Below are 11,401 nucleotides of genomic sequence, written 5' to 3' on the forward strand. Positions count from 1 at the left end.
TTTACACCATGTGCTAGGGGCAGATAAATTTTTGGTATCCTATTTTTTTTTTGAACTTGGTATCCTATTTTTTTAATCACGTGATACATGTGGTAAGCAACTCAAAATTGACGAAAAAATATAAAATCCCTTTTTTTGAGGTGCCTAAAATCCATTTTTTTAACCCTAAAACTGTATTTGGGTGCGCTATCATTTGTTCTGAGATGCTTACGACACAATCGGCCACTTATGACGACAGCCGAGTGCCGGCCCAAGCTTCTGTGTGTCCAGACTCCAGACCGACGGCGCCGATGACCGGGGCATCGCCGTCCACGCAGCAGCCCTCCGCGCGGCGGCCGACCGTCGTGCTGCTGCTGTGGCTGGCCCTCGCCTTCTGCCTCGCCGTCCTTTTCATCCAGTCCTCGTTCACCTCCCCGAGTGCGCCCCGCGCCCGAACCCTAGATTCTCCGGACCAGCCCTCTGCTGAGGCGAGCAGGCTGGATCTCGACTCCGACCAGGTCCGCGAGCTCTCGGGGTTCCAGTCCCGCGTCCAGCAATGCGTGGTACGTCCCTGCATTTCCACTGTGGAGAGATCAATTTGTTCCGTTAGTCCACCATATACAAGTGCGTATATCGGTATATGGCAAATTGGTAACTAGGATTGGGAACACCGACTGGGGGAGACAATAGCTGCGTTTGTTCTACTCATATCCGCTGAATTGCAGTTGGTCCATCGTGGATCCACAATACTCTGCCGAAATCATTGTTTCATTCATGTGACATGGAGGGACTCATATCCCCTTCTCAATAAAGGGAATCTGCTTTCTGGCATTTCTACTCGGGCTGTGTGTTCATCATGTTTGCAAGGTAGTAAGTGAGCTAGTGCCTGAACTGTAAACACACCCAAGCTTTGTTATGGTTTATACTTCTTGTACTAGCTTGAATTTAGTGATGTAGATGGAGAAGGGGATGCCATCTGTAGGATAACATGCTATGAATTAATAAGGAAGTTAATGCCGTGTTTACTGGAAAGACAAAATGCTCATCATATTATGCAACTATGTTTAGCTCAGATTGAACCCTCTCAAGAGCTGAAAGTTGACACAAATATTCCAACGCTTCCCAGATTGCTGTGGTTGTTTTTTACTTCCTAATGTTTCTTCTTATTTTAGCTTTGCTTCTGAAATCTCAACTTTATTTAGGCAAGCAGGGGACTTGGCCTCACAGCAGATATTGTTGATCATTGCAAGCTAGTCCTTAAGTTTCCTGAAGGAACCAACAGCACTTGGGTCAGTATTCATTCATGTTCATATGCAGTTGCTGCTTTTATTCAACAAGATTCACTAATGATGATGTTTCTTGACTTGCAGTATAATGCTCAGTTCAAGTTTTTTGAGAAACTAAAATACGAATATGATGTCTGTGAGACTATCCTTTTGTGGGAACAGGTCAGCACGTGGCTTCTGAAATAACTTATTTATCAGTTTAAATACACGTGTTAATACTGACGTGATGTCAGTACCGCAACATGACGACTGTCTTGACAAGGGAGTATTTAGATGTGCGACCTGATGGATGGCTGGATTATGCACCTAAAAGAATAGCACAGCTGTAAGTTGGGGATTTGTTGCATTGTTCTTATAAAATAACGCCACTCATGCTGGTAAATTTGTTTTTTCTAAATCTGCAGTGGTGCCAAGAAATGCTACAATCGTACTCTGTGTGAAGAGCTTCTTAGCATTTTGCTGCCTGCTAAACCCCCTTTCCATCCACGCCAGTTTGCGACATGCGCAGTTGTTGGCAACTCAGGTGATCTCTTAAAAACAGAGTTTGGACAAGAGATTGACGCTCATGATGCTGTCTTCCGAGACAATGAGGCACCTGTCAATAAGGTAATAGCTTTGATAATGTTTTCATCGACTTGGTGACCCTGCAATGTCCTCCTTTATATTGTTATTACTTACAGGCAATTTAATGTTCTTCTTGCCTGTCAGCCGTTCGCCATTCTTATTAGCTTTGTGTTGTTTAAGTGTCATATAGACTATAGCCGTAGACTAATTCTATTCTGCCAACTGAAAATTTTCATTCCTAATGGAAATGATGCAAATAACATTTTCCATAACGATGTTGTTCTTCTTTTTTCATCTGCAGAAATATGCAAAATATGTTGGGCTGAAAAGGGACTTCCGCTTGGTTGTCAGGGGTGCTGCTCGAAATATGGCACCAATACTGAAGGGTTCATGTAATGTTCTAATTCTGATTTCTTCCAGTTGACTTCATTCCTGGCTTTCCAAAAAAAAGATAAGATAGGCTATTTTTTTCGCGAATCGCAGAAGATTTGCATATCATCTCATTGATAGGGAGAGAGTAGCAAAGGGTTCAGGAGAGTGTCACATAGCTACATACACATGACATGGCGCAGATGTATGCGCAAGAGAAGAAGACAAGGGGCTGCTTAGCCCTGAAGAACTAGGTCGCCAGAAGTAAGCAACCTAATCTGTGTGCACCAGCCTTGACCTAGGTCCACGCTTGGCAAAGATGAGTCTACGCTTGGCAAAGATGAGTCTCTGGATAGAAGCCCGCTCGCTGTCGAATATGCATCCGTTGCGGTCCATTGATGGGTTTCAGTACTACTAAGTATGAGGAGGAGGAGGTTAGCCTTGATGGGCAGGTGGTGCCTCAGAAGGACACCTCTTGATATTTGGGGTCAATGCTGCAGGAGGATGGGGGTATTGATGAAGATGTGAACCATAGAATCAAAGCCGGATGGATGAAGTGGCGCCAAGCTTCTGGCATTCTCTATGACAAGAGAGTGCCACAAAAGCTAAGGCAAGTTCTACAGGACAGCGGTTCGACCCGCAATGCTGTATGGCGCTGAGTGTTGGTTGATTAAAAGGCGACATGTTCAACAGCTAGGTGTGGCGGAGATGCATATGTTGAGATGGATGTGTGGCCACACGAGGAAGGATCGAGTCCGGAATGATGATATACGAGATAGAGTTGGTGTAGCACCAATTGAAGAGAAGCTTGCCCAACATCGTCTGAGATGGTTTGGGCATATTCAGTGCAGGTCTCCAGAAGCTCCGGTGCATAGCGGACGGCTAAAGCGTGCGGAGAATGTCAAGAGGTCGGGGTAGACCGGATTTGACATGGGAGGAGTCCGTTAAGAGAGACCTGAAGGATTGGAGTATCACCAAAGAACTAACTATGGACAGGGGTGCGTGGAAGCTTGCTATTCATGCGCCATAGCCATGAGTTGGTCGCGAGATCTTATGGGTTTCACCTCTAGCTTACCCCAACTTGTTTGGGACTAAAGGCTTTGTTGTTGTTATTGCGGTCCATTGATGGCGAGAGAGGCAAGACCCTTCCTAAGGCATTGGGGGAAGCAGTGGAAATGATGGCCGACCAGTCACCAGTGTAGGATCTCCTTGTTGCCGGACGACGAGCTAAATGGGGCTTGTTTTCGGTGATGGGTTCGCCCATATCAGGGATCGTGAGAATCCCCTTTTATTTGTTCGGCCAGGGGCTAAAACACTCTAGAAATCTTGGAACCAAAACACATTTTTTTTACCCAGGTTCAGGCCACCGAGATGGCGTAATACACTATGTCCTACTTTAGTGTTTTCCTCTGTTTATGTAGCATAGATTCCAGGATGAACTCCCTATCTCTCCCATAAGTGTTGGGGTGCTAGTCTACTTTTCTTAGCTACCTTCAAAGTCGCGAAGCCCCTAAATGACCCATAGGAGAGGATCGGTTGCTCGGGGAGGGTACTTGGTCGGAGAGGACCCCAATAAACCCTATAGATTACTTATTGTACACTTTGAAGTAGTCATTCAACCCTAGTGTTGTACACTTTGTAGCAGCAAGGTGGAGTTGTTCCTCCACAACCTTGTGCTGCTTCAGGTGGTATCAGAGCCTCGTTGATCCATACTAGTTCTTGTTGTTTCTTTGAGAGTGAGCTACAACAAGCAATGGAACAATTGGAGAAGAGGATGGATGCTGCATAACAACAGATCAAAGGGTTGCGTGAAGATCTTAATCGGCGATTCGATCAACTGGTTGAGATGATAAGAAAGGGTGTTCCCCCTGTTGCCAATGAAGAAGATTCATCTAAAGAAGATGTTCAACGACAAAGAAGGGGAGGTAATCTTGGAGCAAGACCACCACAACAATGTGCAGTTCATCGTACTTCAAGAAGGCCGGTTTATGTTGAAACTTCTAAAGGTGAAGAATATGATGATGCCCTTGAAAAACCTGATCTCTATGCATATCAGAGAGTACCCAACCCTACATATGCAAGGGATACATACAAGGTGAAAGCCGAGATCCCAACTTTTAAGGAAATGTTGATATTGAAGGGTGCCTTGATTGGTTATATGAAGTGGAGACTTTCTTTGAGGTCATGGAGGTTTCGAAAGATCGTAGAGTTCCTTTGGTCATATACAAGCTGCAAGGAGGAGCCGGTGCATGGTGGCATTGTGTTCAAGGAGAACACAGACTGAGAAGAGAATCTCGTGTGAGAACTTGGCGGCAAATGAAAAGTCTTTTGAAAGAGAGATTTTCGCCCGCTGATTATGACCGGATCCTATTTATCCAATTTCAAAATTGTGCTCAAGGAAATAGGATTATTTTAGATTGCACATAGGAGTTTCTAAGGCTACAAATGAGGTGCAACCTTGCCGAAACTAAAGATCAACAAGTTGCAAGGTACATCAATGGTCTCAATGATGTTATTCAAGATCGATTCATGATGCAACAAATCTATTCCATTTATCAAGAACAAGCTCTAGCCTTAAAAGGCCAAGAGGTTTGTGAGGACAAGACAGAGAACTAAGGCTCCATATCCTTATGTCGAAGGCTCTTCTAGGCATAGCTAAGAAAGGCGCGCCTAGGCGGGCGCTTAAGTGTGCCTATGCTCTAGGCAATAGGAAAACGCCTAACACGTAATTGTGCTTAATCTGCACATAATTGCGCATAAGTGAGTGCTTTGGTCAGAAAAGCGCATGGTGGTGGCAAAACGCACAATTAGCGCCTAGCGCTTTTTTGAACTATGCTTCTAGGAGTCACACTAATAGATTGGAGGAAAAGGCCGCTCCACGAAAGGCAAAAAGACCCGTCCCGAAGCAAACTATAGGCAAGGGGAAGCAAGGGAAGGTCCAAAATGCTACAAATGTGGTGAAGGGGGACACATATCCAATGGTTGCCTATTGAGGAAATTTGTGAACACAACTATCGATGATGGTGAAGACGACAAGGAAGAATATAAAGCTGAAGATGTAGAGGGACAAGAGGTTTGTCAAGAAGATGAAGAGGGGTATGTGTGATTCAGTATCTCCTATGTTCCACACCACACCTTGACGGCACACAATGAAAGAAAATATTTGAGAGCAAATGCACGGTGAATGGCAAGGTATGCAGATTAGTAATTGATAGTTGCAGGTGCGAGAATCTTATCTCCCAGAATTTGGTGAACCATTTGAAGTTTGAAACTCATGATCATCCAAATCCCTACACTATTGGGTGGATCAAGAAATGACTGAATATGAGGATCACCAAACAATGCATCCCGACACTTTGCGCAAGTATTATCGCTCAAATGTGTTATGTGATGTGGTTGACATGGATGCCAACCATGTTCTTGGGAGACCTTGGCAAAATGATGTGGATACTACACATAAAGGGAAGGAAAATTCTTACTCTTTCATTTGGAACAAGAGAAAGATCATTATTCTACCAAACAAAATTGATGGTAATACCTCTTAAGGAGGAGGGGAAAAAGTATGTTAACTATCTCCCACATTTCCAACGAGTTTATGAAGACTTGAAAGAGGCAGATTTGTATACTGCACTTATTGTAAAAGGAGAAGAGCACATGGCTGTCGAAATTCCAACAAATGTACATGGCTTATTAGCAGAATTTGGAACATACTTGAAGAGCCACAAAGCTTGCCACCGATGAGAGGAATTCAACATAGAATTGACTTGATTCTGTGAGCAAGTCTTCCTAATCTTCCACACTATCGAATGAGCCCCAAAGAGCATGATCTATAGGAGAAGGTGGAGGAATCGTTGCAAAGGGGGCACATTCAAGAAAGTATTAGCTCATGTGCTGTACTAGCCCTAATCAGGCCAAAGAAAGATGGATCTTGGCGCATGTGTGTGGATAGTAGAGCCATCAACAAGATCACTATAAGGTATATATCATCAAATTCACATCAGACCCGGGGATGAATGGAAAACAGCCTTCAAGATAAAGGAAGGGTTGTTTGAATGGCTAGTCATGCCATTTGGACTCTCAAATGCACCAATACCTTCATGCACTTGATGAATCAAGTCCTTAAGCCCTCTCATCCCTCTTTGTTGTAGTTGATTTGATGACATTCTTGATCTATAGCAAGGATGAGGATGAACACTTTTAACACATTCGGGAGGTGCTAGGAGTTCTAAAGGAAAATGAGCTCTATGTCAACTTGAAGAAATGTGTTGTCTTGCAAACACAACTTCTTTTCCTAGATTTGTCGTAACATGCGATGTCATTCGTGTGGATGATTCTAAGGTTGAAGCAATCCTAGAACGGCCAACTCCGAGGACCATTTCTAGATAAGAAGTTTCCATGGCCTTGCAACTTTCTATAGGCGATTTGTGAAGAATTTCAGCACTATCATGAGTAACTATGAGTAGAATGGTGAATCTTAAGTAATGTTTTATAGTGTTCTAGCTATAAGTAGAAGTGAGATGTGAAGGCTTCCCAAAGCCTTATAAATAGAGGTCCTCACCTCTAGTTTGGAACTGGACCATGTACCCCCACTACCTACAATAGAACTTGGTGTTCTTATCTAAGATCTTGTGCTTTAGGAGTTTTGGGTTGAACTCCTGCTGCCATATTGGCCTACATTCGCCTCTAGAGCGATATCTAGTGCAACCATTGAAGTAGTTCCTTCAACCCTAATGTTGTACACTTTGTAGGAGCAAAGATGGAGTTGTTCCTCCACAACCTTGTGTTGCTTCAGGCTTTTTTCCCTTTAAGTTGAGAACATGAAGCTAGGCCCATCTCCAGCCGGCCCGGGGGACCCTACCTCCCATGAAGCTGACACAGACTCCAAGAGAGCACCTCATGCCAAATCTATCGATTGAAGGGACACACTCTATGAGGAGGTGTTGCATAGTTCCCGAGGCCTGGTCACAAAGGGCACAACTGTCCGCGTGCGGCAAGCCGTGCCAAGCTAGTCGTGAGGAAGTCCAGCATCTCTTTTGATTTGGCAACCAAACAAAAATTGGACACATAGTGGTGCTCAAGTATTCCAAGTCGGCCACGAATGCTAAGCGCTGGTGGAGCCGAGACATGTTAACATGAATTGTCCGTGTACTGGCCGTCGATCTTCCAACGCCATTCAATGCGATCTGGGATGGGCAAAAGAATGACGGTACAAAGACGACGCCAAATCTCAACGTACTCCACCAAACACTGCTGACCCTGGAGTGCCTCAGCTGTCTTGTATCCGTGCGCCTCTGACAGTCCCTCATGGACCAAGCGGTGCTTATGATGACGGTGCGACACCGGGGAGAGGATGGACGGGGCAATCTCCGAGATGTCCTTACCGTTGAGCCGATAATTTCTCCCACAAGCAACATGCTTGGCCGTCACCGAGAGGCCAAACAGTCAAGACGCGAAAGATTTGACGTACTTCTGGGTCACATGGGAGATGGAGATGACGCCAAGGATGGGAGGGGTCAATCATCGGCAACCAAAGCCACTCAGCGCGAAGTGCTACGTCAGTGTGCTATAAACTCATGATGTCAAAACCACCGAGCTCGAGCAGCTAACACAACTTTTATTAGTTGACAACTTTGCGTCCATGCCAAAGAAAGTCACGGATGATACAGTTGATCTGCTTTAGGATTGGCGGGCAGAGCACCATGACAAGGAGAAGATGCACCGACATAGCACTGAGGACGTGGCGGGCCTGTGCCAGCCTCTCGCCACAGGGCAACAGAGACGCAGGCCATGTAGGGAGTTTGTTGGCCATCTTATCGGCGAGCCTTTGTATGGCAGCCGCAGATGGCCTCCTTACCGAGAGATATGCTGAGGGAAGCCAATGACAGAGCAAGAGAGCTCGGTGCTGATCGTGTCAACCTCGGAGGAGGAGTGTATTGGAGTGGCAGAACATTTGTCGAAGTTGTTTTGTAGGCCAGTGGCGATTCCAAAGACGGGGACAGCTCCCGGACTGAGCGCAAATCCTGGGTATTAGGGTGGCAGAAGATGACCGCCTCATTTGCATAGAGAAGGATACTTGACGCGGTGTGACGGATGGTGAGTCTCCCGGTGTGAACCGCATGCTGGAGCAGGGAATTCAGGGCATCAATGACGAGAGTGAAAAGCATCGGGGACAGGGGGTCGCCCTGGCGCAGCCCCCTGGCATGGTGGATGGAAGATCCTGGCGTGCCATTGAGCAAAATACGCGTATTGGCTGTGGACAGTGGGATGAAGATCCACTCGCCCAAGTGCGAACCAACGCCGAGGTGCTGAAGAATTTCGAGAAGAAACAGGCAAGAGACGGAGTTGAAGGCACGTGCGATGTCAAGCTTGAGCAATACCCTGATAACGACCTTCATGGCGGCGTCGAGAAGTCGGTGGCCTTGTTTTCTTGCTGGCTATTCGAGGCAGTGAGATTAGTTGTTTGTTGTGTTGTCTATGTCTCGTCTTTCACAGTGGTGCCATGGGTCAGGACAAGATGTTAGTCCAGAAGTGGGATTTGTGGTCCGACGGCAGCGGTTCCAATGTTCTCCCCCCAACTTCATCGGCGGGAAGTGATGGATCCGGGTCTAGGCCAGCATGGGGATGTTCCCCGGCCGACATGCCACAGAGACAAGTGCCTGGTTGCTTGCAGCGGCTCTGTTCATCGGCTCTAAAAGCCAATTTGGCGATCATGCCGCCCTCGATCTTGAGATGTTGGAGGCTGCAGTTCTCTTTCGGCGAGTGCCTCGGCGACGCTGGAGTTTGGTGGCACGTTGTTGGCTTCGATATGTGCAGAGACCTCAAGGGAACTTTGTGTAAAATTTATTTTCTTGAGGTCCTTCACATAGTTTCTGGGACATTGGTCTTCGTCATGTTTGTCTGATGATCTCCACATATGTTTGTACTAATTGTACTATGTTTATTTAATATAAAATGCGTGGTTACTAAAAAAAAGTACCCGGCAAACCCTGAGGTTGTTAAGTTGATGCACTGTCTTCTGCACGAGTAAGAAGTTGTCGTGGATACTTCTACCAGCGACGAAGGCGCTCTGATTAGACGACACCATTTCCCCAAGCCTTGGCACCAACTGATGAGAAAGGACCTTCGCAAGATGGGCTATTCATTAGTTTATTTCTGTTACTGATGAAAGTATGAGAAATCACATGACAATGCCCTTCAGTCTAGTTTCCAATTTTACAACTGATCATGTTGAGCTGTGAGAATAATTCATATTTAACATATTTAAACCATGATCTAACTTTCACATTTAAACTTGCAGCTGATGAGGCGCTTATTATAAAAAGTCTGACACATAAAGAAATAAATGCAGTGATAAAGGTAATATATTTGCCTATATTTTGTTGAGCTGAGCATGTGCTATTTATTGTTATTTCTGGGTTCTTGAGAGGTGAGCAAATGTGGAACAAGTTATTATTTTTTGTATAATCTGTATTGAACACCAGATGATTGTTTTACCTGGCAGGAACTTCCGAATCCCGTTTACCTTTTTCAAGGCATAGTCCTAAGAAGAGGTGCTAAAGGAACTGGTATGAAGTCCGTAGAATTGGCCCTTTCCATGTGTGATATTGTTGACATTTATGGTTTTACGGTTGATCCTGGCTACACAGAATGGTGAGTTTTGATGCATGGGTGTAATATCTCTAGATCTCTGTATCATCATTTTCGTCTGCGGTTTTGTATAAGTACGTATTCTGCCCACTTCATTATTTCAGGACGAGATACTTCTCAGCCCCTAGGAAAGGACACAACCCATTGCAAGGCCGAGCTTATTACCAACTTCTGGAGTGCCTCGGAGTAAGTCTCAGCTGCCCTCTCTTTCCGATTTGTCTAAATAAAGTTATCTTTTCTCCATTCTAATTACCTTTTCTGTATGCAGATAATTCGGATTCATTCCCCAATGAGAGCACAACGGGTGGAAGATTGGTCGGATGTGCCAAGCAGAGATGAGATCAGAAGAGCGCATGCTGCAGCTTTTCGTTTTAAAAGGCGTGAAACGGGTCAAGCAGATGAACCGGGGCTATTTAGCAATTGCAAGGTATGGGGAACAGTTGACCCAGACTATGGGCCGGTATCAGGAACTTCAGATATGAGCGAAACACGGAGGAATTCAAACTACAGCAAGTGGGAGTTGCTCCCACTCGAGAGCCTGAGAAGCGAGGCTCAGGAACACCACGCCCAAATGGGTGGCGTATCTCTATACAAGATGGACGGAAACAAGTTAGATGACCTTGTTTGTGTGAGGCACAACCGTTCATCTGGCTAAGACAGTGACGCCAGATTTTCCTCGAGATAGCAGCATGTTGACCCTAGTTAGGATCAGTTTGACGAGGTTTGTTGCTTAGCCAGTTCTAGGACACTAGCTTAACCACCCAGGGATTCTATGGGACATACATAACATCTGTGTGCTGAGGCATGCTGTATCCTATGTTCACGCCGACATGCTTGTGATGCATTTTTTGGTATCTACTCCCACCGGTAGTAAATCGGCGACACTTATTTTGGGACGGAGGGAGTAGATAATACTGTAATGATCTGCTATATGACAAGCGTATAATCTGGTACAAATGAAGTTTCCTGGGTGCTGCTTTCGCTTTCTGTGAGCAGTTTACATTACAGCTGTAAAAGAAAAGTAAGCCTGTTTTATTAGAATCAGACTGAGGGTGGAGATAGAGAAGGGAGGTTGAACACAATAGTGTTCTTTGTGAAGCTGTCGCTCTTTCATTGCGAGCATACGGCCTGTATTTATAGTACATGAAGAAGTCGGTTGTACCTGTAAATATCTGCAATAAGTTTTCTGTGTGCAATATGAGGTAGCCATCTTTTTGGAAGATGCGCGGGAGAGCTGCGTATTTCTTTTTTGACGGGTGGTCTGCTCTCTGTTATAAGCAGAGAGCTGCGTACTTCATTAAGAGCAACTCCAATGGGACAATCCAAATGGACGGCGATTTCGTTCGCTTTTGGTTCGTTTGGGTCTCCCGCCTGGTGGGCGTCCGCCTTGTTTTAGATATGGGACGGTAGGGCGTTCAACGCGTTGACCCATATGTGCCGGCGTGGCTGCCTGACCCCTCTATTATTTTGCATGATTGCATAGTTCAAAATAAAATTGTTTTGGACCGAATAAAATAGCATAGTTTAATACAAGGCAAATGAAAATAAATAGTTCT

At 45.3% G+C, this 11,401-nt stretch overlaps 1 protein-coding gene across 1 annotated transcript; it reads left to right on the forward strand.

The window, feature by feature from the left end:
* Positions 1-203: 203 nt before the first annotated feature.
* Positions 204-10,850, forward strand: LOC123043854 (sialyltransferase-like protein 5). Its single transcript, XM_044466442.1, has 10 exons — positions 204-542; positions 1,182-1,268; positions 1,350-1,427; positions 1,499-1,590; positions 1,670-1,871; positions 2,131-2,221; positions 9,496-9,554; positions 9,700-9,848; positions 9,950-10,031; positions 10,114-10,850. Exons 1-10 carry the CDS (start codon positions 204-206, stop codon positions 10,498-10,500), a joined length of 1,566 nt encoding a protein of 521 aa, XP_044322377.1. The 3' UTR covers positions 10,501-10,850.
* The last annotated feature ends 551 nt before the right edge of the window (positions 10,851-11,401 follow it).

This window comes from Triticum aestivum, chromosome 2B (genome assembly GCF_018294505.1).
Source record: "Triticum aestivum cultivar Chinese Spring chromosome 2B, IWGSC CS RefSeq v2.1, whole genome shotgun sequence".
NCBI lineage: Eukaryota > Viridiplantae > Streptophyta > Magnoliopsida > Poales > Poaceae > Triticum > Triticum aestivum.